Raw genomic sequence first — 24588 nt, 5'->3', positions numbered from 1 at the left:
CGCTCACAAGATGTTAACATGATTGTAATCACATAACCCAAACCTCCTCAGGGAACATTTTTCAGAACTAATCTTCCAAATTATCCAAGACAAAGTCTTGTGTTCAATGAATATGTTTCTTGAAGTGACGATTTGTAAATTCAACTATTACCCACTTGGGGGAAACCAGCTCATGTATGTGACATCTTTTTTTTTTTTTTTGTCTTTTTGCTATTTCTTGGGCCGCCCCTGCGGCATATGGAGGTTCCCAGGCTAGGGGTCGAATCGGAGCTGTAGCCACCGGCCTACGCCAGAGCCACAGCAACGCAGGATCCGAGCCGCGTCTGCAACCTACACCACAGCTCACGGCAACGCCGGATCCTTAACCCACTGAGCAAGGGCAGGGACCGAACCTGCAACCTCATGGTTCCTAGTCGGATTCGTTAACCACTGCGCCACGCCGGGAACTCCCAACATCTTAAAAACCATACAAGTATTTTGACATCTGCTCCTTGCCCCATAGTTAGTCTTTAAAATGACAGGAAGACACCAACCAATCACAGGTTTAATGGGTTTAATAAGTTTACCCCTTCAGTTCCTATTTGCAGCACCCAATATTCCTTTGAAATACCAGACAGACCCGGCAGTGGCCAAAAGGAAAGTTTAAAAGACCTCTGGAGTTTAAAAGTTCAGGTTCTCTGAGCATTCTGTGTTGCAGTGGCACTTGTCCAAAATTGGTACCTCCCTGTAGTTGGGGAACTTTTAAATGTACCAGTGAAAAAAGCTTTTTCCCCTTCAAGGGGAAGAAAGAAAATCCCTCCTCAAAACCCAGCAGATCTGGCTGTGGGATCTTTCCTCCTGTCCCATCTCTTCAGGCTTGTTTTTTGCAGTGGAGCAAGAGACCACAATCTAACCTGAGTTACAAGGAACAAGACAGTGATGGCTATAAAGGGAGTGACCAGGAGCAATGGATTCTCCTTTACCCCCACATCCAATATATGTGCTTCACAAGAAAACAAAAATAACAGGTCCACAAAATACAACAGCTAGAATTACAAAAACCCATTCATCCAAGGGTGGTGGGAGGCAGGAAGGGGAGGTGGGAGGGTAAATGGCACAGGGAGAAAAAGTATTCAAATCAGTCCAGGCACAGGGGCTGGCAAATGCTAGAAAAGAGCTGCAGAAAAACCTGTGGTCCTTTCAGACTCACCGGTGTTTAAAATCCATACTGGTGTCAGGAGGATTCTGCCTTACGTGCACCAGAGATAAAAGTCCCGATTCTTCAGAGAGAAGGGAATATGCACAGGGCCCTTGGCAGGGTGGGTCCTGCCTTCCCTGGTGGGGGAGGCAAACAAGGAAAAGAGCTGCCACAGCATCCTGTCCTTCCAACCCCTCCCATCCCCTCTGGATGACAGGCGACTCAGTGGCCTGCAGCAGCCTTCACTTTGGCAGGAGATGGGTGTGGTGAGGGGAACTTCTCGGCAGAAGTTGAGCTACTCAGGGCAGACTGCAGGTACACCGTCTTGTGGAAGAGTCTGTTGCTTAAGAAAACCACCAAAGAGAATAGGCGCAATTGGAAAAGGCTAAAAGGCAAAAGAGAAACAATTTGTTAGACCCCCACAATGGATCAAAATTGTTTTAACTATTTGACACTTTTTTTGAATACTTTCAATTTTAAATGATAAAGGAGAAAACAAGGCAACTGAAATTTGATCCAGCAAGTACAGATACTGGACACACAGATTAAATACGCAACTAAAGAATGCACTGGGTCCTGTCATTGTCTCGAGTGCAGTGGAATCACCATTTGCACTATTGGGGCTTAGAAGAAATAAAGTTCTATTTTAGATTATTTCTGATTTAAGGAGTACTTTTCAATTCATTAAGTAATTTTAAAAAAAAGTACTTTTCTGGGTACAAACTTCAAGCTATATAGGAAGATATCATATATCATGTGTTTTTCATTTTCCTTTTTTTTTTGGCTGCACTTCTGGCATATGAAAATTCCTAGGCCAGGAATTGAACTTGCACCATAGCAGTAGTAATGCTGGATACCTGAGCCACCACGAACTCTTATGTTTCACTTTCAAGAAGAAGACAGTTACACTAAGATACACATTGATTTCTTACTGGATAATAAGAGCAAGCAAGAACCCAAAGCAGATCTGAATTTTTTTTTTTTTTTTTTGGCATTTCTTTGGCCGCTCCCACGGCATATGGAGGTTCCCAGGCTAGGGGTCCAATCGGAGCTGTAGCCACCAGCCTAAGCCAGAGCCACAGCAACGCAGGATCCGAGCCACGTCTGCAACCTACACCACAGCTCACAGCAACGCCAGATCGTTAACCCACTGAGCAAGGGCAGGGACCGAACCCGCAACCTCATGGTTCCTAGTCAGATTCGTTAACCACTGCACCACAACGGGAACTCCTGAAATTTTTAATAATGTGTATCCTTACTTTGGTTAAGTAACCAAAACTGATCAAGACTGGGCATTTCTCTGAAGTGATAAAACATTAATATAATACAGACTGCTAGTATTGCTAAAGATAAACTTTAAAATACTCTGGCAGTTCCCATCATGGCTCAGCAATAATGAACCCAACTAGTATCCATGAGGATACAGGTTCAATCTCTGGCCTCGCTCAGTGGGTTAAGGATCTGGCATAGCCATGAGCTGTGGTACAAGCCTGCAGCTGCAGCTCCAATTCGATCCCTAGCCTGGGAACTTCCATATGTTGCATGTATGGACTTTAAAAAAAAAAAAAAAGACCAAAAAGAGAGTTCCCGTCGTGGTGCAGCGGAAACGAATCTGACTAGGAACCATGAGGTTATGGGTTTGATGCCTGGCCTTACTCAGTAGGTTAAGGATCCAGCATTGCCATGAGTTGTGGTGTAGATAGCAGACGAGCCTCTGGTGCTGCTGTGGCTGGTGTAGACCATTGACTATAGCTCCGATTGGACCCCTTGCCTGGGAACCTCCATATGCCACGGGTGCAGCCCTAAAAAGACAAAAAGACAAAAAAAAAAAGTAAAATAAAATACTTTGTTTTACTATCACTATTGATAAATTCAGGTAGCCAAATCACATGGCCTACTATTTTTATTTTTATTTATTTATTTATTTATTTTGGTCTTTTTGCCATTTCTTGGGCCACTCCCGCAGCATATGGAGGTTTCTAGGCTAGGGGTCGAATCGGAGCTGAAGCCACCAGCCTATGCCAGAGCCATAGCAACACAGGATCCAAACCGCGTCTGCGACCTACACCACAGCTCAAGGCAACGCTGGATCCTTAACCCGCTGAGCAAGGCCAAGGATCGAAACCGCAACCTCATGGTTCTTAGTCGGATTCATTAACCACTGAGCCACGACGGGAACTCCCACGGCCTACTATTTTTAAAAGGTTGGCCATTCTTACAAAAATGAGCTTAACTACAGGTATTACAAGTGCTTTATTCATTGAATTGTTACATTTTAAGAATATGTATAGGAGTTATGGTTAATGAACTCGACTAGCAACCATGAGGACATGGGTTCGATCCCAGGCCTTGCTAAGTGGGTTAAGGATCTGGCGTTGCCGTAAGCTGTGGTATAGATCACAGATGTGGTTTGGATCCTGCATTGCTGTGGCTGTGGTGAAGGCTGGTGGCTGCAGCTCTGATTCGACCCCTAGCCTGGGAAGCTTCATCATATACCATGGTTGCAGCCCTAAAAAGACAAAAGAGACAAAAAAAAAAAAAAGGAATAGTATCCATTTTTGAAAGATGCGCATGCATGTATCCATGAGGAAAATTTGGAGATATATCCAAATTTGGAGAAGTGTTTCTCTCGTTAAACTAATTAATGTTTTCCTACAGTGTTAGGTTATTAAAAAAAAGTCTCATTCACATAACTGCAGTGTTATCGCCCCAACATTTTAGACAGAAAAACATCCTACCCTTTAGCTAATACTGGCTAATACTTACTATGCCTTGCCAGGAGTCTTTGCTTCATTGGCGCTGATAATGAATAAAGGAAAGAGGATAGAGAAGAGGCAGCCACTGTTTCAAAAAAAGGGAAGGAATAATTAGTCACCTTTGAAACAGCCATGACTTCGAAGATATTAGAAGCTTTAAGTTCTTTACCTCCAGTGCTAAATATCATGGCTTGATAGACCCTTAATATATCAAACACATTTTTTAAAAGAAAGGATTTTTCTAAACACTGGCTGTTTAACATTGTTCCAAGAAGCAACATATAAGAAAGAATATGGCATATAGGATCATATAGACTATACTTTTTAATATTAGCTGACAAATGTCTATGACTATCTGTCAAAGAGAAAAAGCCTATGGACCTCCCAATGGCCAATAAGAATGTAGACTGCCTGCATAGCACAGAACCAGGCATGGAGAAGGTGCTCCCTACAGTGAGTACTTTCATTAGTCCCCTCAAGTCCCTAAATCAAATTACCTGACAATGTAGGAGGACTGCATTGCTGTGAGGAAAGCCAAGGGCAAACCAAATCCAAAGTAGTAAGGCCAGTTCCTTTCTATGTTTGACAACCGCTGGTGCATTTCAATTCCTAAAACAAGGAGCCAATACAATTAGGCCACATACTTTCTTTTAGTCAAATTATTAATATGGTAGAGAATTTGAGGTTTGAGTTTTAGGTAGAGATCTCTGCCATTCAGAATACAGCTGAAGCATATAAATTAGAAGTGTCCAAATCTGAGAAGGCGTCTATGCAACGTTTTTACAATTCAATAATCACAATTTCAAAGCTGGCAGGGTAAGTGAATTCTAAAATACAACACCAGCATCCTTGGTCATGTTAGTCTTGAACAAAAGCAAGATACTAAAAAAAGGCAGCCACCTTCTAGAAATCAATCTCTATCAACCATCCACACCCAAATATGCCAAGAATTTTCAAAACATCCCTCAAATAATCTATACACACCAAGGTCAAATTAATTTCTCTAATGCTGAGTAACCCATGCTCATTTATGACATATTATGGTTCTGTCAGAGCTTCGACACATTAAACACCATAAGGGTAATGCTGCATTGCTATATCCCTCAGCATTGAAGTTAAGGGTTAAACCCCCCTAGGCCAAATATAAATTCCCACTTGCCAAAAGGCTGCTTTATCCCAATGATGGTTTGCCAAAGGCCTAAGTATTGAAGAATTTAAGAAGTCTACTTAGCAACACCATTTCCAAACTTGGTCTCCAAGTTCCAAGTTTCTTTAGACAGGCTTACCTTTATTGAACCAACGATATTCGAAGCAGTATAGTGAGTAGAGAAGAGACATATGCAGGAGACTAACCAGCTGACCAACAAGATGGATGGGAAAGAGACTCACAAACATCCCCTGAAGAACAAGTATGACAATCTTAATTCCAAAGCTTCACAGATCTAAAGCTTTTCACCTGCCACTCTTAAGTCATCACTCTGCCTAGATAGCCTGATAGTTGCGTCTAGAGTTCCTAACTAGCAGGCAAGTGGAGAATGCTCAGGGTGGCAGAGAAGAGCAGACAAATTCATGTTTATCATTTTATGATTCTAAAAGTCTCTAGTTGTTTCTATGAAAAAATGACTTAAAAATCATTACCACCCATAAACATATCTGCTCAGTATAAATGCAATACCCTTCTCTGTGAAGCTCCCTCTAGTGAATCTTTTTTAAAATCTGCCCAGAAGGCCAGTCTCACCTGGAGGAGGAAAAGAGCCTGTAGCAAAAGGTTGAAGAGCATGTCAGCAATTATTTTGCTGACACTAGGGAATGGATGAGGCTTCCTCCCTGATACCTCAAATGCCAGATCAGCTATATCCTGTAAGAGAGAAAGGAACTCACCGAAACATGAATTAAATGGCCTCCACATCCATCCCCAAAGCTAAGATCACTGATCTGCCTTGAGACCTGCAGGTAAGAAAAGCCCCTGGACATCTGGCCATGAGATATTCCGGCCACCTTAGAAAATAATTCCATTTTACAAGAGGACCAAGATCACACACAGGATGCTTGACCAAGAAAAGTTAAGGCTGATATTCTCTTTGTGGTTTGGCTGTTAACGAACCTGACTAGGATCCATGAGGATCCGTGTTTGATCCCTGGCCTCGTTCAGTGTTTCCAGCATTTCCATGAGCTTTGGTGTAGGTCACAGAGGCAGCTCAGATCCCACCTTGGGTGGCTGTGGTGTAAGCCATCAGCTATAGTTCCAATTTGACCCCTAACCTGGGAATCTCCATATGCCATGGGTCCAGCCCTAAAAAACCAAAAAAAAAAAGAAAAAAGAAAAGTTAAGGCTGTGACATCACTCCCTACATAACACTAACTTCACAGACTGAAATCTGCCAAGTGGCGACCCCATCATGCCATAGTAGCCAGACTCCATTCTGCCCTGGACCTACCTGAAACCAAATTGCATTCACAACTTTGCTAAGCACAAACAGGGGGAGCACCCAAAGAGCACTGAAAATTGATGTGAGGAAGAATTCCAGCCAGGACCAAACATCCCCATGTAGTGACGGATCACCTAAGAAAGGGGGAAAGGGCTATTAGTTTAACTGGGTTTTAGCTTTCACCAGAAGACCAAAAATATGACCTCTAGGCTGTAACTATTTATTCTCACACACACACACACACACATCTTTGTTTCTTGCTAGCAGAAGATATTTCAGATAGTCTAATTCTTCACAGACAAACCAAATTTTGGCTATAGTGCCAATTCAGAGTAGCCATGGATATGTAATGCTTACCCTCGAGACCAACCTGCTTACCTGATGGTGACTGAGATATCAGTAACTAACAGTACAGTGTATTCAGGAAAACACCCAGGGTTTAAACCCCAGCTCTACCACTTACTAGTGGTTCAACCTTGCTATCTAATTTCAATTTCCTCATCAATAAAATGATACCTATGGAGTTCTCATTACAGCTCAGCAGTAAGGAACCCAACTAGTATCCATAAGGGTGTGGTTCAATCCCTGGCCTTGTTCAGTGGGTTAAGGATCCAGAGTTGCTGTGGCTGTGGTGTAGGCTGGCAGCTACAGCTCCAATTTGACCAGTACCCTGGGAACTTCCATATGCCGTGGGTGCAGCCCTAAAAAGACAAAAATAAATAAATAAAAATAAAATTATAACAATACCCATTCAAAGGGCTGTCGAGAGAGTTGAGTTAAAAATATCCACAGGAGTTCCCATCGTGGCCCAGTGGTTAACGAATCCAACTAGGAACCATGAGGTTGCGGTTCGATCCCTGGCCTTGCTCAGTAGGTTGACGACCCGGTGTTGCCATGAGCTGTGGTGTAGGTCGCAGACGCAGCTAGGATCCCGCATTGCTGTGGCTCTGGCGTAGGCCAGCGGCTACAGCTCTGATTCGACCCCTAGCCTGGGAACCTCCCTGTGCTGTGGGAGCGGCCCAAGAAATGGCAAAAAGACAAAAAAAAAAAAAAAAAATCCACCGCTCTCAGTACAGAGGAATTACACAGAGGAAACATCTCCCAACTCCACCCCAGGCAGACAGCACAGAGCAGTGTACATACTTACCAATAATTTGGGCTGTTACTGACTGAAGCACAGGAATAAACACTCGATAAAACAAGAGGAGGCTGAACTAAAGGAGAGAAGCAACAAGGAAAACATTAAAAGCCCTTCTTTAAAATAGGAGTTCTGGAGTTCCCGTCATGGCACAGCGGAAACACATCTACTAGGTATCATGAGGTTGCAGGTTCGATCCCTGGCCTCACTCAATAGGTTAAGGATCCGGCGTTGTCCTGAGCTGTGGTCTAGGTCATAGACACAGCTCAGATCTGATGTTGCTGTGGCTATAGCTGTGGCTGCCGGCTGTAGCTCCGATCAGACCCCTAGCCTGGAAAGCTTTATATGCCATGGGTGCAGCCCTAAAAAGCCAAAAAAAAAAAAAAAAAAGAGTTCATAGTTTCAGGGGAACTATTTCCAGATGGAACTATCTTTTGTAAATTTGGAAGTCAGAAGAAGCACCAAAATTGGACTCATCTCTATTTCCCAATTCTCCAGCTGAGAGGTAGAAACCTGACACTGCCTGTGAAAACAGTAAAACTTCTGGGGGCATAGAACATTTCAATTAGCATTCCAGCCAAAATTCAGGCATACACTAAGTACACAGTAATATTTTATTAATTAAAGCTAACACCTAAGAACATTTGTGAAGTGTTTAGATTAACAAGTTGAGGGAGTTTCCGCAGGTTAAGAATCGACTAGTATCCATGAGGATGCAGGTTCAATCCCTGTCCCCAATCAGTGAGTGGGTTAAGCATCCGGCATTGCTGTGGCTATGGTACAGGCCTATGGCTGCAGCTCTGATTCTACCCCTAACCTGACAACTTTCATATGCCGTGGGTGTAACCCTAAAAAGACAAGAAAAAAAAAAGTTGAATTATACTGAATTTCAAGTCAAAGAAAATATTTGACTAGCTGTTCTTCAAAGTGCTCAAATTTCACTTTAGCCTAGGTTGGTTCTCAGTTAATTGTAAGCAACCTTCTGGTATGAACTTCAATAGTAATTAATTCTAGTACATTGCTATGACCAGACAAAGGGAGAACCAGTATCCATCTGTCCTTCCCCTCTGAGCCCCCATAGTTGCTCTCAACCAAAATGTTCAACAACGTCAAGAGAAACTGTTACCTATAACATCAGAATTTGGGAATAAGTGATTTAAGAAAAAATGTACATCCAGGGCCATTCCTGACATTCACCTAAAAATATTCTCTGAGTGGGAATAAAATGACTGAAGGTGCACAGAATCCTGAGTTATGGCCTTAGGCGTGGATCAGCAGGTGAAAGCTACTTGTCTCAGTTTCAAGAAGACAGCTGAGAACCATTAACATCGCAACAAACTGAATGAACATACTTATAAAGCAGATGGAATCTGAGGAAAAAAGAACTTACCCAGAATACTCCGCCATTCCAAGCGCAGCACTGAAAAATTCTACTAACAATACGTGGTTCACTGGAAAAGACCATATGTATTTAACTTAAAAGGCATTTAGGTTATTTCCATATTGTCATTCAGTAGCTGTCCTCTTCATATCTTTTGTTGGAACCACCATTCTCTTCCCAGAACCTATTGTTCTCCCAGTGTTCTCTCAAGTCAATGAGAAAGGGCTAAAAATGTTTCAAAAGAAGCAGTTTCTCTTAAAAGGAAAAAACTACATTTTCTAAAATCCAGGACTGGAGAGGAGAAGAGGATGTCTAAGGCCCCTCTATCAAAATCCACATAGGTACTTCCAGAAGTACCTACCAATCCAAACAATTCCTTATGGAGTTCCTGTCCTGGCGCAGCGGAAATGAATCCCACTAGGAACCATAAGGTTGAGGGTTCAATCCCTGGCCTCGCTCAGTGCGTAAAGGATCTGGCATTGCTGTGGGCTGTGTTGTAGGTTGCAGACATGGCTCGGATCCTGCATTGCTATGGCTGTGCTGTAGGCTGGCAGCTGTAGCTCTGATTGGACCCCTAGCCAGGGAACCTCCATATGCCGCGGGTGCAGCCCTAAAAGGCAAAAAACGAACAACCACAATAACAAAAAAACAAATAATTCCTTATGGTTCTCTATTTACCATTCTGGTATTTTTTAAACACCATGACATTTTGAACTAGGCTTACTGCTAGACTCCAGCTTAATTCAATGTGAAGGGAGTGGGGGGAAATCACTTGTAACATTTTTAGGGGGAGAAATTACCAAAAAACAAATAATGGGGTATTAAAACTCCAGGTCACTACACAGTGTCTGAATTCTACACTAAAGATCTATCACTTCCTAAAGTGCCCCCAAGGGGGTTCATCAGATGTTGTCCAACACCAGCCTCCACTCCTTACCTCTCCTGCTTCCTCTCTATACTCTGGGCTCTCCTCTGAGCCAGAACACTGCTTGCCCTTCTTCGACGCTGCTCCTCTCTCTTTTGTTGAATTCGAGCATCTAGCTTTGAGATGGTACAAATTCCCCAGATGGAGTCTTTGATTCCCTGTAGACAAGAGTATTAAGAGTGAAAATTATGGATCAGAAGACTGTCCAAAGTTACGTAAAGTGAAATATCAGTGGAAATCCCTGTACTTGGTTTGGTACATAGCTTAAGGCAGCCTTGGTATTTTTGCTTTGAAATAATACCCAATTCACAGAAGAGCTGCAAGAAAAGAGAACTTTCTTTTTTTTTTTTTGGCTTTTTGCTATTTCTTTGGGCCGCTCCCACGGCATATGGAGGTTCCCAGGCTAGGGGTCTAATCGGAGCTGTAGCCACCAGCCTACGCCACAGCCACAGCAACGCGGGATCCGAGCCACGTCTGCAACCTACACCACAGCTCACGGCAACGCCGGATCGTTAACCCACTGAGCAAGGGCAGGGACCAAACCCGCAACCTCATGGTTCCTAGTCGGATTCGTTAACCACTGCGCCACGATGGGAACTCCAGAAAAGAGAACTTTCTAATACCCGTTTTTGTTGTGAGCCACACAGGAAGTCCCCTAATACCTTTTTTTGATATTTTGCCACATTATTAGTATTATTTACACATATGTTCATGTTATTTTTCTGGGTCATCTGTGTAAGTTGCTACTTTATCATGTCTTTACTTTTAATTCTTCAGTGTGTATTTCCTAAGAACAATTACATTCTTTTATATAATAATATAATTGTCTATACAAGAAATTAAATATTGAAAGTTTAATCTATAGTCCATATTCCAATATTCCCATTTGTCCCAGTAATACCCTCTACAGCATTTTTATCCCTCAAGTATCAGAAATCAGTTCAGAATCACATGTTACATTTAGCTCTCATATCTCTTTAGTCTCCTTTAATCAGGAACAGCTTCTTGGAGTTCCCGTTGTGGCTCAGTGGTTAACGTATCTGACTAGGAACCATAAGGTTGCAGGTTCGGTCCCTGGCCTTGCTCAGTGGGTTAAGGATCCGGCGTTGCCATGAGCTGTGGTGTAGGTTGCAGATGCAGCTCAGATCCCGCGTTGCTGTGGCTCTGGCGTAGGCCGGTGGCTACGGCTCCGATTGGACCCCTAGCCTGGGAACCTCCATATGCCACAGAAGCAGCCCAAGAAATGGCAAAAACAAACAAACAAACAAAAAAAGGAACAGCTTCTTAACCTATCTTCCTTTTTGAAATATTTATGGTCAGTTATTTTATGGTAAGCCCTCAATGTAGGTTTGTTTCCTCACAATTAGAGCCCATGTTACATATTTTTGGCAGAAATATCACATTAAGAGATGGTGTGCCCTTCTAGGTATTACTATTATATCCAGAGGCATTTGATATCTGTCTGTCCTTGCTGGTGATGTCAATTTTACATTTTCAGTCAAAGGGTTATCCAGCTCCATCGTAGGGCTGCAAATTTCTCCCCTTGTAATAGTAAGTAACCTGTAGGCAGAGATAGCTGAGACCAGGTAAATATTCTGCTCATTAAGTTCTCACTCCCAAATTTAACAACAATTTACAATTCTTGCCCAAACCAATCTTGAAAAACATGGTTGCAAAATAGTAGTTTTCTAATCCCTCCAACACTTACCAATACTATGGAGCTAAGCTATTGTCCTCCTCTATATTCTCCTAATAGCAAGTGAATGCCTGCAGTATGATCTATATCCTGTACTAAACTAGCAATATAAGAGTGAACTAAACATGGTCTCTAGAAAGGACCAGGGCTGGACCAGGGGTAAAAGAAGACACAAAGAAATAATCACTGTAAAAGTGTGAAAAGCTGTAGAGTAAGAGCATGCCACATAAGACATTCTGGAGGAGAACATCTTCAGTGTGTGGTGGAGGAAAGGATTATTAAGTTGATAAGTCACTACACTCATCAGTAACTGGAAAAGCCTCAACAGCAGAAAGGTTATTGGTATTACTACAACATCAGAACTGCCTATTACCCAGTTCAAAGAACTACACTCATTCATCCACCCACTCTCACATTGAGCAACTTCCATGAGCCAGACATCATGTGGAAACACTCAAGAAACTTATAACTCAGCAAGAAAAGTACACACACACACACACACACACAATTATAGTTTAGTAGGTTCCACAACAGATTTTGTAATTAAAAAAAAAAGTAGAGTGGAAAGGACTGCGGTATTCAACTTCATCAAGGAACAGAAAAAGGCATTCTGGAAGCAAAGTCCAGCCTGGATTTAAGAATGGCATTTTCACCTATTGTTATGAATAAAAAGAAATTATAGAGAAAACTGCTACGGGGAGTTCCCGTCGTGGCTCAGTGGTTAACGAATCCAACTAGGAACCATGAGGTTGCGGGTTCAACCCCTGGCCTTGCTCAGTGGGTTGAGGATCCGGCATTGCCGTGAGCTGTGGTGTAGGTTGCAGACACGGCTCGGATCCTACGTTGCTGTGGCTCTGGCATAGGCTGGCGGCTACAGCTCCGATTTGACCCCTAGCCTGAGAACCTCCATATGCCGCAGGAGCAGCCCTAGAAAAGGCAAAGAGACAAAAAAAAAAAAGAAAGAAAGAAAGAAAGAAAACTGCTGGGATACAGAGAAATGGACAAGTATATGAACTACCCACAGACAGGGACATAAATTGGCAGTGTGCACCTAATCTTTTATCTCTAAGTAAATTTAATCTTATTTTGCTTTTTAACTTATAATTATTCCACGAATAGTTTAAACATTTAAGATAGTTCAGTTTAGAGGGTCAGGGCCAGGAGTTCCCATTGTGGTGCATCAGAAACAAATCCAACTAGTATCCATGAGGATGCAGGTTCCATCCCTGCCCTGCTCAGTGGGTCGGGGATCCAACGTTGCCGTAAGCTGTGGTGAAGGTTGAAGACATGGCTCAGATCCCCTGCTGCTGTGGCTGAGGTGTAGGCTGGCAGCTACAGCTCCAATTTGACCCCTAGACTGGGAACTTCCATATGCCATGGGTATGGCCCTAAAAAGCAAAACAAAAGCAAAAACAAAACGAACAAAAACCTACCAAGTGGCTCAGGGCCTAGTATGTGCTAGAACGACAGGAGGACACCCACCTCTGAGATACTCATAGTCTAGTGGGGCAGACAAACACATCAAGTGTATGTTGTATAACTGATCCAGGGTTAAAGGTTAGTATACAAGAATGGCAAAGACAAGGACATAGGTATTAAAAACAGACCACACTGCATGAATTCCCATGGGCCCTTCTAAGATATTCCTTCCCTTCCCCCTCTTTCACTCAAAAGTAATAAACTTTTAAATAGTCCCATTGAGGAAGAGTCCCACTCCCCATTAGAACTGGCCACTCTCCCACTCCCAGGAATAAAGCTACAGGGACTACAACTAGGGCATTAGACCTCAGACATCCACCATAATGGAATTTTATGCTATTTATCATTTGGGTGAATAGGTCCTAAACAGATCTTTATGGAACATTTTCTTAAAGCATCATCATCTCCACCTTATAGAATGTGAGAAAAGATAGGTTTTATAATATAGATCCAAACAAAGTACCTTAGGTAATGGTATTGTATCAGTTCACTGCTTGATTTTAACCAATGTACTATGGTTACATAGATGTTAACATTAGAAGAAGCTGGAGAATTGATCCTGCAAATTTTCTGCAAGTGTAAAACGATTCCAGAATAAAGATTCCCATTGTGGCTCAGCAGTAATGAACCTGACTGGTATCCATGAGGTTGCAGGTTCACTCCCTGGCCTTGTTCAGTGGGTTAAGGATCCAGCATTGCTGTGAACTGTGGTGTAGGTCGCAGACACAACTCGGATCTGGTGTTGCTGTGGCAGAGGCCAGCAGCTGTAGCTCTAATCAACCCCTAGCCTGGGAACCTCTGTATGCCACAGGTGTGGCAATAAAAAAACAAAAAAAAAAACCCCAATAATAGAGACACTCACTAGACAAGCCTCCCAAGATTTTGCAAGATACAGGATAACACCTCTCTCGAGTAGTATGGATTAGAATGAAAATTTGTATGTAAAGAACCCAACAAATATAAGAAAAATTTCAAATATACTTAAAGCATTTCCTAGTCAGTTCCTGTAGCAAAAAGGTCAAGAAATGACTTGATGTACTTACCCTGGCAAGGTCCTGAAGAAAGGTTTTGACACTGTCAGCCATCTCTTCACAATCCAAACTACCAACTACACAAAGGAGAGAGAAGTGTCCCCAAATCTTTCATCATGAGGGACCTGGAAAGAGAGCATGATCAGGGAAAAATATTTATCTTCAGGTCACTCCCTGTACATGTGTACATGATGACATTTTCCACATATAGGAGTACAGTAGATTCCAGCACTTAGGTAGACAAAACCACAATGAATTAAAGGGAAATTATACCTATAACTGCTGAAAAACCTGAGATCACTACTTTTTTTTTTTTTTTTTGGTCTTTTTAGGGCTGCAGCCACAGCATAAGGAAGTTCCCAGGCTAGGGGTCGAACCAAAGCTGTAGCTGCTGGCCTACGCCACAGCAACACCAGATCCGAGGTGTATCTGCAACCTACACCACAGCTCATGGCAACATCAGATCCTTAACCCACTGAGTGAGGCCAGGAATCAAACCTGCATCCTCATGGATCCTAGTCAGATCTGTTTCCACTGAGCCACAACAGGAACTCCAAGATCAGTACTTTTTAAGTCACTTGCCATCCTTTCACGTTTACATGGGGTAAATATGTTGTTACATGGAGTAGTGTCTTCTCTGGACCTTGACATCCCTAACTATCCCTCCATGTCGCATGTATTTTGGAGATTTGAGATCTTGAGATGGGTGATAATTACACTTCAACATCCTCTTAAGCAATATTTGTTACTTGAATGCAAATGCAAGAACAAGATGAAAGTTCTAACAAAAATTACTAAATATGTACTTCACACACAGGCTTTTCATAATGCAAGTAAATTTAAAGTATGATATGAAATTTCTCCCAAAGACCCATAAATATGCCTTTCTTGTTTTCCAACTTTAAATATATACATACATGCACAATTTTAACAAGCAGGCAAAAAATAATTAATTTTAAACCAGACCAAAAAGTGAAGTTCACATGTATAAATATTCTTTAATTACAGCCTTCCCATTTTATTTATTTCTTAGGTGAGTGAGAAATCTAGCTTCATAAAATAACTTGAAAGTTCACATGTATATATATTCTGAAAACACTATTCTTAAAACACTATGTGTTTAAGGTGAATGGGAAAACCCATTATCAAAAATTTAATTAAGAACTTGGGATTCTAAAATTCTCAAACCTGACTAAACCAATCTAGGGTACCTTCAATTAAAAAAATAGACCCTAATGACAATTTCACAGGCAGCTTAAATAAACCTCAAATTTCAAAACATAAGCACAGTTTCCCTGATGACCACTTCACCAACTGTACTTTACTGACCCAACTGGACTACTGCCACCCAGAACAGGAAGATCAGGGGATATAGTAGTAAGAAGGCCATTTGCACAACACTGTACATATACCATCTACTCCTTGGGTCAAGTCCTACACAGATTCACTCACTCAGGCAGAGAGGTCTCTAAGGGTAAGAAACTTTTGTTAATGTTCCCACTTAAAAACAAAAAGGCCTGAGTGATAAAACTCACTGCCAGGTGAATAGCTAAGGCTCAATTATGACACATAAGACACTAGTTTCTAAAGATTATCAGGGATTCATTCTTTTCCAGCTGCTTCCTCATCTGTAAATTAAGGGTATTAAAAATTCTTCATAGGTTTTGAGTATAAAGCTCAATAACGTGAAAATAAAAACTTAACTTCTATAGAAACATAATCCCACTACAGAATGAGCTAGTTTGGGAGTTTAAGGAAACCAGTTACTTAGTCTGGATTTCTCACAGGGCACTGACAGTTTGAGAAACGATGGTCCTAATCCAAGGAGAATAGCTGTGTTATCTGAACCATGACCATTAACACCTGGCTTCTGCAAAGTACCAAGTGGAAGGTTACCTACTGACAACTGTGGCCTTTGAAGGACAAGTCACTTCGATTTTATGTGAAGATTCTAGCAGCCTTCCTACAGAATTTGGTCAATGATCCGGTTTGACAAAAAGCTGAGGCATGGAGAAAAGCAACCTGCCACAATTTGAGACCAGACACGGAGGGAACCATCCACCTACGGTGGAAGGAAACCAGATGCGCTTGGTCCACATCGTTTTACAGAGGGAGGAACCGAGTCTCTGAAGTTAAATGGCTTGCCCAAGATGACAACACGTCAAAGGCTACAGCGAACGTCAAACCCTCGGCGTTCTAACCCCTCAATCCGGTCATTTTACTCAAGCTCTGCAATGAGAATTTTTGTTTAACTCGAGCATCCCATGGACAAAAATGTCTCTTAAGCCTGTACATGAGGCTGGCCGCTAAATTCCTACAACAATCATGAGAACTTATTAAGCATCTACTGAGGAACAGCCCTGTACTTTCATTTCTAAGTCACTAAACCCAAGCGCGGAAAGCAAGAGGCTGTCAGATCCCTACTGCAGGTGCACTAAAGGTAAGCATCTTCACTTCCCACCAGGCTCCCGGGACTGCTAAGAGCCCAGGGGTCCCCTTGGTCCCTTCAGACCGGTCTTCCCCCGCAGCTACTTGGCAATTCCAACTGGAAGCTGGGCTCCCTCCGCAGCCACAGTCGTGCACGAGGCGCGGGGCACGCTCATCTCCCATCATACGGGAGCTAAAGATAGCCGCGCCGCACCTGGGAAGAGGCTTGCCTATGGCTGCGGGCTGTGTCCTGCGCTCCGGCCCTACCCAGACGCCGCAGCAAGGTTCCCTCCAAGGGTCTTCTCCCGAAGTCCCTGTCCGCACCTCTCGGCCCCATACCCGGGCCCTGCTGCCCTCACACGCCCTCACTACCCCCTGCCACCCCTACTACGCACAGAATGAGCGGCGCCAGGGCCTGGCTCCGCCGAGCTGCACTTACCCCGCAGCTTCGCCGCCGCGGCTCTGGCTCTGTCCCTCGCCCTCCGCAGGCCCACTCCGCTTCTCCGCGCCTCTCGGCGCCCAGCCGCCAGCTCCCGCCCGGGCGCTCCCAGGGCCGGGGCCGCTGTGCCCGCACTGGGCATGCCCGGGCCGCACGGGGCCGCTGGGAAGTCGGGAGGGAGCCGAGTCCGGCAGCCTGGGCGAAGGGGGCGGGGCCTCGAGGGCGACGGAGCCTGGGAAATGCAGTCCTTTCACCGTGCCCGCCAGATCCGCGCCGCTTCCTGGGAGGCAGTTCACCCGCCGAGGTGGGATGCCATCCTTTCTGATAGCATGTCTTGTGCTTTGCCCTCTCCCATATATTCCCCAGGGCTGCTTGTTCTTCTCTTTTGAAGTCTAACCACGGAACAATAAAATGCAGAATTCATCTTGGTCCTTTTTCTTGGAGATTTATTAAAGTAACCAAAGGGTAGTAAGCTATCAGGTGTTTAAATCAAGCTCACTGAATGAATAAGAATACAGTGATTAAGAATAGGTCAAGCTACATAAGGCATGTACTCTGACAGCAAAGTGTTGACTGAGTTAACAAGGATAAAGCAAAGAGAAATAAAACTGTTTTCATCTCTATTCCCACCAGCCCGTCTCTACCCCAGGAACAGCAATTTCTTGATACTGAACCACCAAGTCTCACATATAAACTTTTTCTCCCCTGTTCCCAGCTTTCTGTATCTCACTCCCCATTTCTTCTTTCCACTTCTATTTTCCTTCACCTCTAGCTGTGCTTAGACTTGCTACCCCTAGGGCCACTTAAAGAATCCGGTTTTTACAGCTATTTAGTATAGTCTTACATAATGTAAGCTCAGATGTGAACTAATTTACTCAAAGTCAGTGGCAGAACAAATACTCAGGCATCCTAACTCTCTTCTCCCTGGGAAAAGATCTACGAATATCCACTCAATTTTCCTTTTCTTATAAGTCTATTGCTTGATTTACACAATGACTAAAGTCATTACAAAGAGGAGACATTCCTAAACTTCTTTTTGGCCCCATATTGAGGCAGAATATTAACTCAGGTGTCGGTGTAGGAGGCTTCGATGCATTCTTTGATATGGCGACTGATTAACATTTGTGGCTTAAGGGCTCCAGGGAGTTAACATCTCCACACACCTTGTTTTATTATAAGAAATGCACATTCCCCACAGACTTTGCTATAGAAAATGTGAATCTCAGCCCACTCTTCAACTGATAAAAAAGGAATGAGGAATGGTGAAGGAAAAGGACAAAAAAAGCCCATGGAACTTTCTGGACTTTTCCAACCTCAAAAGCCCTATTGGGCAAAGATTGATATAGGTAATTGAACAAGGCCAATGGGAGAAAACCACATCTTTCTGGAGCCCACTTTGGTGCCCCTCCCCACCTTTAACAGATAAAATCCCTATAGGACAATAGAGAAAGAGGGCTCTTCTCCCCTCTCCCAGCTGTCCTGGAGGCTATTTGCTTTTCTTTTTTCTCTTTTTTGTTTTGCCTTTTTGCCATTTCTTGGGCCTCTCGCCCAGCTCATGGAGGTTCCCAGGCTAGGGGTTGAATCGGAGCTGTAGCCGTCAGCCTATGCCAGAGCCACAGCAACGCGGGATCCTAGCTGCGTCTGCAACCTATACCACAGCTCACGGCAATGTCGGATCCTTAACCCACTGAGCAAGGCCAGGGATCAAACCCACAACCTTGTAGTTCCTAGTTGGATTTGTTAACCACTGAGCCATGACGGGAACTCCTATTTGCTTTTCTTTAATAAAGACTTTGCTTGCTTGCTGCCTGTGTGTTCAGGAGTTCATTCTTCCACTGCTGTGAACAAGACCCCGGATTCTGATATCATCTTTCCAGTATCAATATGAGGAAATATATTCGACTATTTATTATAAGGAACTACATAGAAGAAATTTTTCCTTCTTCTTTTTTTTTTTTTGCTTTTTAGGGTCTCACCTGCAGCATATGGAGGTTCCCAGGCTAAGGGTTGAATCGGAGCTCTAGCTGCAGGCCTGCACCACAGCCACAGCAACACAGGATCCAAATTGCATCCAGCAATCTACACCACAGCTCATGGCAATGCCAGATCCTTCACCCACGGAGCGAGGCCAGTGATCGAACCCCCAACCTCATGGTTCCTAGTCAGATTCGTTTCCGCTCTGCCACAGCGCGAACTCCAACACGGTACAGCCCTAAAGAGAAAAAAGGAAAAAAAATCCACCCAGGTTTGCCAGATTCCCAGAACCATCCATGCCTTTTTCTTTTTTTTTTTTTTTTTGTCTTTTGTCTTTTTTGTTGTTGTTGTTGTTGCTATTTCTTGGGCCGCTCCCTCGGCATATGGAGGTTCCCAGGCTAGGGGTCCAATCGGAGCTGTAGCCACCGGCCTACGCCAGAGCCACAGCAACGCAGGATCCGAGCCTCGTCTGCAACCTACACCACAGCTCACGGCAACGCCGGATCGTTAACCCACTGAGCAAGGGCAAGGACCGAACCCACAACGTCATGGTTCCTAGTCGGATTCGTTAACCACTGCGCCACGACAGGAACTCCCATGCCTTTTTCTTTACCACTACCTTCCCTTATGGTTCAAAGCCTCCCATTGAAATTGAGGCTTTGAATTATCACCATTAAAGTAGCACTCCTGGGGGTTGCCGTTGTGGTGTAGCAGAAGGGAATCTGACTAGTATCCATGAGGATGCAGGTTTGATCCCTGGCCTTGGAGGCCTGCTCAGATCCTGTGTTGCTATGGCAGTGGTGTAGACCAGCAGCTGTAGCTTTGATTTGACCCCTAGCCTAGGAACTTCCGTATGCTGCGAGTGCAGCCCTAAAAACAAAAAAACAAAAACAAAAAAAAGTAGCACTCCTCCAAGTTTAAAGTGAAAGCCAATCCCCTGGAGACCTTGCTAAATACAATTCTCATTAGTCCATCTGGGGTGAGAGAGCCAAGATTCTGAATTGGCATTTTTTTTTTTTTTGGTCTATTTGTCTTTTCAGGGCTTCAACTGAGGCGTTTGGAGGTTCCCAGGCTAGGGGTCTAATCAGAGCTACAACTGCCGGCCTACACCACAGCCACAGCAACACAGGATCCGAGCCACATCTGTGACCTACACCACAGCTCACGGCAATGCCGGACCCTTAATCTCCCGCGTGAGGTCGGGGATCGAACCACAACTTTATGGTTCTTAATTGGGTTTGTTTCAGCTGCGCCACGATGGGAACTCCAAGATTCTGCATTTCTAACAAGCTCCTAGGTATTTATATAAACATTTACCTAATGCCTGTTCTCTATCTATCTTGGCTAGGTATTGGATATGTGATGCCCACAACTTGCTTCTCTCCAGTGGGAAAACAGACAAGATAATGCAATGTGATAAGAACAAGGTCTTGAAGGACAATGAGTTAGCAAGGGGAAGAAAGGGTGGGAAGGGAATTTTACTCAGGAAAAAGCACAGGCGAAGCTACCCAGCGTATTTAGAGCACTGTAATTGGTTCATTGTGGCTGGAATAGAATAGGAGGAGAAATGGCAAGAGATAAACTTTATATTTACTGAGTGCCCTTTATTTGCCACACTCTTTTCAAATAATAAGATTTAGTGGTAAGCAAGACAGACAAAATGTCTGCTTTAATGAAGTTTACATTCAAGTAAACTGATGGTTCAGGATAAAATAGAATAAAACAAGGTAATAGTGATAAGTGATTTAAAAAAAATAAAAAGTGAAAATGTCATAAAGAACAGCCAACAGAGTGGCTGCTATTGGCTATTTGAAAGGAAGGCATGTTTGAGGACGTGTGTTGAGATTTGAATGCAAAGAAGCCAGCCACGCAAAAGTCTGGAGTAAGCAGACAGAACCAAGAACATAGTCTTAAGGCAAAAACTTTCTTGGTGTGTTCCAGGAACAGAAGCAAGGACAATGTGGCTGCAGATACGATGAAGTCATATTTGACTATCTCTTCTTGTTTTTCTTTCCTTTTTTTTGGGGTCTTTTTAGGGGCACACACGAGGCATACGGAAGTTCCCAGGCTAGGGGTCAAATCGGAGCTGGAGTTGCTGGCCTATTCTACAGCTCACAGCAAGTTCGGATCCTTAACCCAATGAGTGAGGCCAGGGATGGAACCCTAGTCCTCATTGATACTACTCAGGTTAGTTACTGCTGAGCCACAATGGGAACTCCCTTGACTATCTCTACTTTACTTCCCACATTCAATTACCAAGTGGGGTTTTTTGTTTTGTTTTTTGTTTTTGGCCACACGGCATGTGGAAGTTCTTAGGCCAAGGATTGAAGCTGAGCCACTGCAGTGACAAAACCAGATCGGAGTTCCCATCATGACTCAAGGGTTAACGAATCGGACTAGGAACCATGAGGTTTCGGGTTCGATCCCTGGCCTCGCTCAGTGGGTTAAGGATCCGGCATTGCCGTGAGCTGTGGTGTAGGTTGCAGATGCAGCTCGGATCTGGCGTTGCTGTGGCGGTGGTGTAGGTCGGCAGCTGTAGCTTAATTAGACCCCTAGACTGGGAACATTTGTATGCTGTGGGTGCAGCCCTAAAAAGCCAAAAAAAAAAAAAAAAAACACCAGATCCTTAACCCAGTGGGCCAACAGAAAACACCAAATAGTTTGGTTTTTTGGTTTTTTGTTTGTTTGTTTTCTGCTTTTTAGGGTCATACCCGCTGCATATGGAGGTTCTCAGACTAGGGGTTGAATTGGAGCTACGGCTGCCGGCGTACACCACAGCCACAGCAACGCAGGATCTGAGCCATGTCTGGGAATTATACCAGAGCTCGCAGCAATACCAGATCCTTAACCCACTGAGTGAGGCCAAGGATCAAACCAGCATCCTTGTGGATACTAGCTGAATTCCTTTCCACTGAGCCACAACAGGAACTTATATTGGAGATTTACAACACATGTGGAAGTAAAATAAATGACAAACAATAGTATAAAGGTCAGGAAAAGAGAAATAAAAGGTATACTGTTTTAAGTTTCTTATAATATATGCAATTATAATATTAGTTGTAGATTGAACTGTGTTAAGTTAAAGATGTGATCTATAAACCCTAAAACAACTAGCACAATAACCAATCAAAGAGCTATAGTTAATAAGCCAGCAAGGGAAATAGATAGACTCATAAAAGATAATTAATCCAAAAAAAAAAAAAAAAGCTAGAGAGGAGTTCCCGTCGTGGCGCAGTGGTTAACGAATCCGACTAGGAACCATGAGGTTGCGGGTTCGGTCCCTGCCCTTGCTCAGTGGGTTAACGATCCGGCGTTGCCGTGAGCTGTGGTGTAGGTTGCAGACGCGGCTCGGATCCCGCGTTGCTGTGGCTCTGGCGTAGGCTGGTGGCTACAGCTCCGATTCGACCCCTAGCCTGGGTCCCTCCACATGCCGAGGGAGCGGCCCAAGAAATAGCAACAACAACAACAACAACAACAAAAAGACAAAAGACCAAAAAAAAAAAAAAAGCTAGAGAAAGCAATAAAGGAGAGAGAGACAGAAGGACAAATAGAAAGCAATAAGTTATTAGATTTAAGTCCAGTCATACCACTAATCACATTAAATTTAAAAGGTCTAAACACCCCCCAATTAAATGTATGCATTTAATGAGAAATTGTGTTGTAAATTGTACATCAGTACTGTTTTGCTAGCTGCCTCTTTCACCATTGCTGGAATCAGGTATTCATTCTAGGAGCCTTCACCACACTGTCTGTAGGTTGATAGTTAGAAGGAGCCCAAATTTTGTTGGCAAAAATCTTCTACACAAATAAAACAGTGAAAATATATTTCAGCCACTGAAAAGTGTTCTGAATAATAGATCTGTCCTATAAGGTAGTGATTTGCATCTGTGACCTACACCATAGCTGATGGCAATGCCGGATCCTTAACCCACTGAGCAATGCCAGGGATCAAACCTGCGTCCATCCATTCGTTAACCACTGAGCCATGATGCGAACTCCTGTATCACTTAATTTAAACCTCAAGGCAACTCATATAGAGTTATGCTATCAATCACTTCTTTCTCAACTAACAGATAAGGAACTGAGATTTATAGAGGTTAAGTAATTGCCCAAGGACATGCAGATAATAAGTGGCAGAACCTGTCCAAACACAGATCCAGGTCATTCCACAGGATGTTCTATACTGCCTCGTGAAATTGAAGAGAGAGACTTAACAGTACAAGATGTCACTGATTCCAAATTACTTATCAAACATCTGCCTCAGACCCAATCCTGAAACAAATTCTAAGGACATGCAAGTGACCAGTCCATGCTTTCAAGGAGTTCATACAATATTGCAGGGCATATTTATATATACATAATGAAAATTAGGTGAAAATGAAAAGCGAAGTTATAATAAGAGACAACTCAGAAGGAAACTCTGTAGCTTGACTGGAGATGTCAGGGAAGGTTTTCTGAAGAAAGAAACATTAGCGTTGAATCTGAAAGACTAGTGAAAACTCCCTAGGCCAAAAGGAGGAGTGACTCAGGATGGGAGGTGAATTCAGGAAACTGCAAGCACAGAATCCACTGGAGAGGGAACAGGAAGAAGCTGGTAAGATGAGTAAGGACAATCATGGAGGGTAATATATGACATGCTAAGAAGTTTTAACATATATGTATACACACACACATATCAGTACAATGTTCATGTGTATGTATGTATGCATATGTATCACAGTTATGTATACAGTTATATATACTATATATGTGTGTGTGTGTATACACACGCATACTTTTTTTTTTTCCTTTTTAGGGCTGCACCTGTGGCATATGGAGGTTCCCAGGCTAGGGGTCGTATTGGAGCTACAGCTGCCGGCCTATGCCACAACCACAGCAACACCAGATCTAAGCCTTGTCTGTGACCTATACAACAGCTCACAGCAATGCCAGATCCTTAACCCACTGAGCAAGGTCAGGGATTGAACCCGAATCCTCATGGTTCCTAGTAGGATTCATTTCCGCTGTGCCACGACAGGAACTTCCCCACACAAACTTTTTTTCATATCAGTTATAGCTGAATGAGTTCATTGAACTCAGTTTGTCTGTCATCATTGGTCTGGGCAAAGTCTTGCTTGTTCTGTTTGTTTTCATTTATACATCCTGCTTTATTACCAATAAAGGTGACAAAGGTGATTCTGCTCCTCCTTCCTCAATCCTTTCCTACACAAATCTTCCAAAACAATCCATATGTATCTCTTTATTTGAATTTGTTCCTGTAAAATGTGAATTGTATTGTATGTACATAATTTTAATTTCCATAAATGATGTGCTATGGCTCTCAGCCATTTCTTGTTTCCTTCTACTCAGCTCTGTTTGGAAATCACACCATCTTGATACTAATTGACAGCTAATCCTTTACCTCTCGTTGCTGCCCAAGGAGACGGTTTGTCTTGCCTTTTTCTTACAGCAGCAGGGTAGCCATTCAGACATGGCTTTTAAAGACTGTTGTCTGAAGGCCCAGTGACGCAGGCTGAGTAGGATGGACTGGGTGGAGGAGGCTATTTCTCATGTCCAGGTAGTTGCTGCCATTTGTCAACGCAGGAAATTATTCAAGATGATCAAATTTATCCTGACTTTTTAAATACTGGAAAAACTGAAGGCCAAAGGAAATACTTCTGCAGGGTGGATTCAACCAAAGACTGCGATAGCCTGACTTTTACACAAAACATTTGAATCAGGAGTTCCTGTTGTGGC

The 24588-nt window shown here is 43.3% G+C and overlaps 1 protein-coding gene across 1 annotated transcript; it reads right to left on the bottom strand.

Annotated features, from left to right (window-relative positions):
* Positions 1–536: 536 nt before the first annotated feature.
* EI24 (EI24 autophagy associated transmembrane protein) lies at positions 537–17047 on the bottom strand. The gene is made up of 11 exons (XM_047753116.1): positions 16879–17047; positions 14025–14137; positions 9819–9964; positions 8891–8951; positions 7510–7576; positions 6372–6496; positions 5672–5791; positions 5220–5331; positions 4431–4542; positions 3944–4018; positions 537–1562 (listed from the first exon to the last, which is right to left on the bottom strand). The coding sequence occupies exons 2-11, from the start codon at positions 14064–14066 to the stop codon at positions 1400–1402; spliced, it is 1023 nt and encodes a 340-aa protein (XP_047609072.1). The 5' UTR covers positions 14067–14137; positions 16879–17047; the 3' UTR covers positions 537–1399.
* Between the last annotated feature and the right edge of the window lie 7541 nt (positions 17048–24588).

This window comes from Phacochoerus africanus, chromosome 11 (assembly GCF_016906955.1).
Source record: "Phacochoerus africanus isolate WHEZ1 chromosome 11, ROS_Pafr_v1, whole genome shotgun sequence".
NCBI classification, from domain to species: Eukaryota; Metazoa; Chordata; class Mammalia; order Artiodactyla; family Suidae; genus Phacochoerus; species Phacochoerus africanus.
The sequence above is the reverse complement of the archived record's forward strand: the minus strand, read 5'-3'. Positions and strand labels throughout refer to the sequence as shown.

Coding starts and splice junctions, on each gene's coding strand:
- EI24 (XM_047753116.1), bottom strand. CDS start 14,066: ATGGCTGACAGTGTCAAAACCTTTCTTCAGGACCTTGCCAGG. Junction 9,965..14,024: donor TTCTTCAGGACCTTGCCAGG/GTAAGTACATCA, acceptor TCTTGTCTACAG/GGAATCAAAGACTCCATCTG. Junction 5,792..6,371: donor TGAATGCAATTTGGTTTCAG/GTAGGTCCAGGG, acceptor TCTCTCTTACAG/GATATAGCTGATCTGGCATT.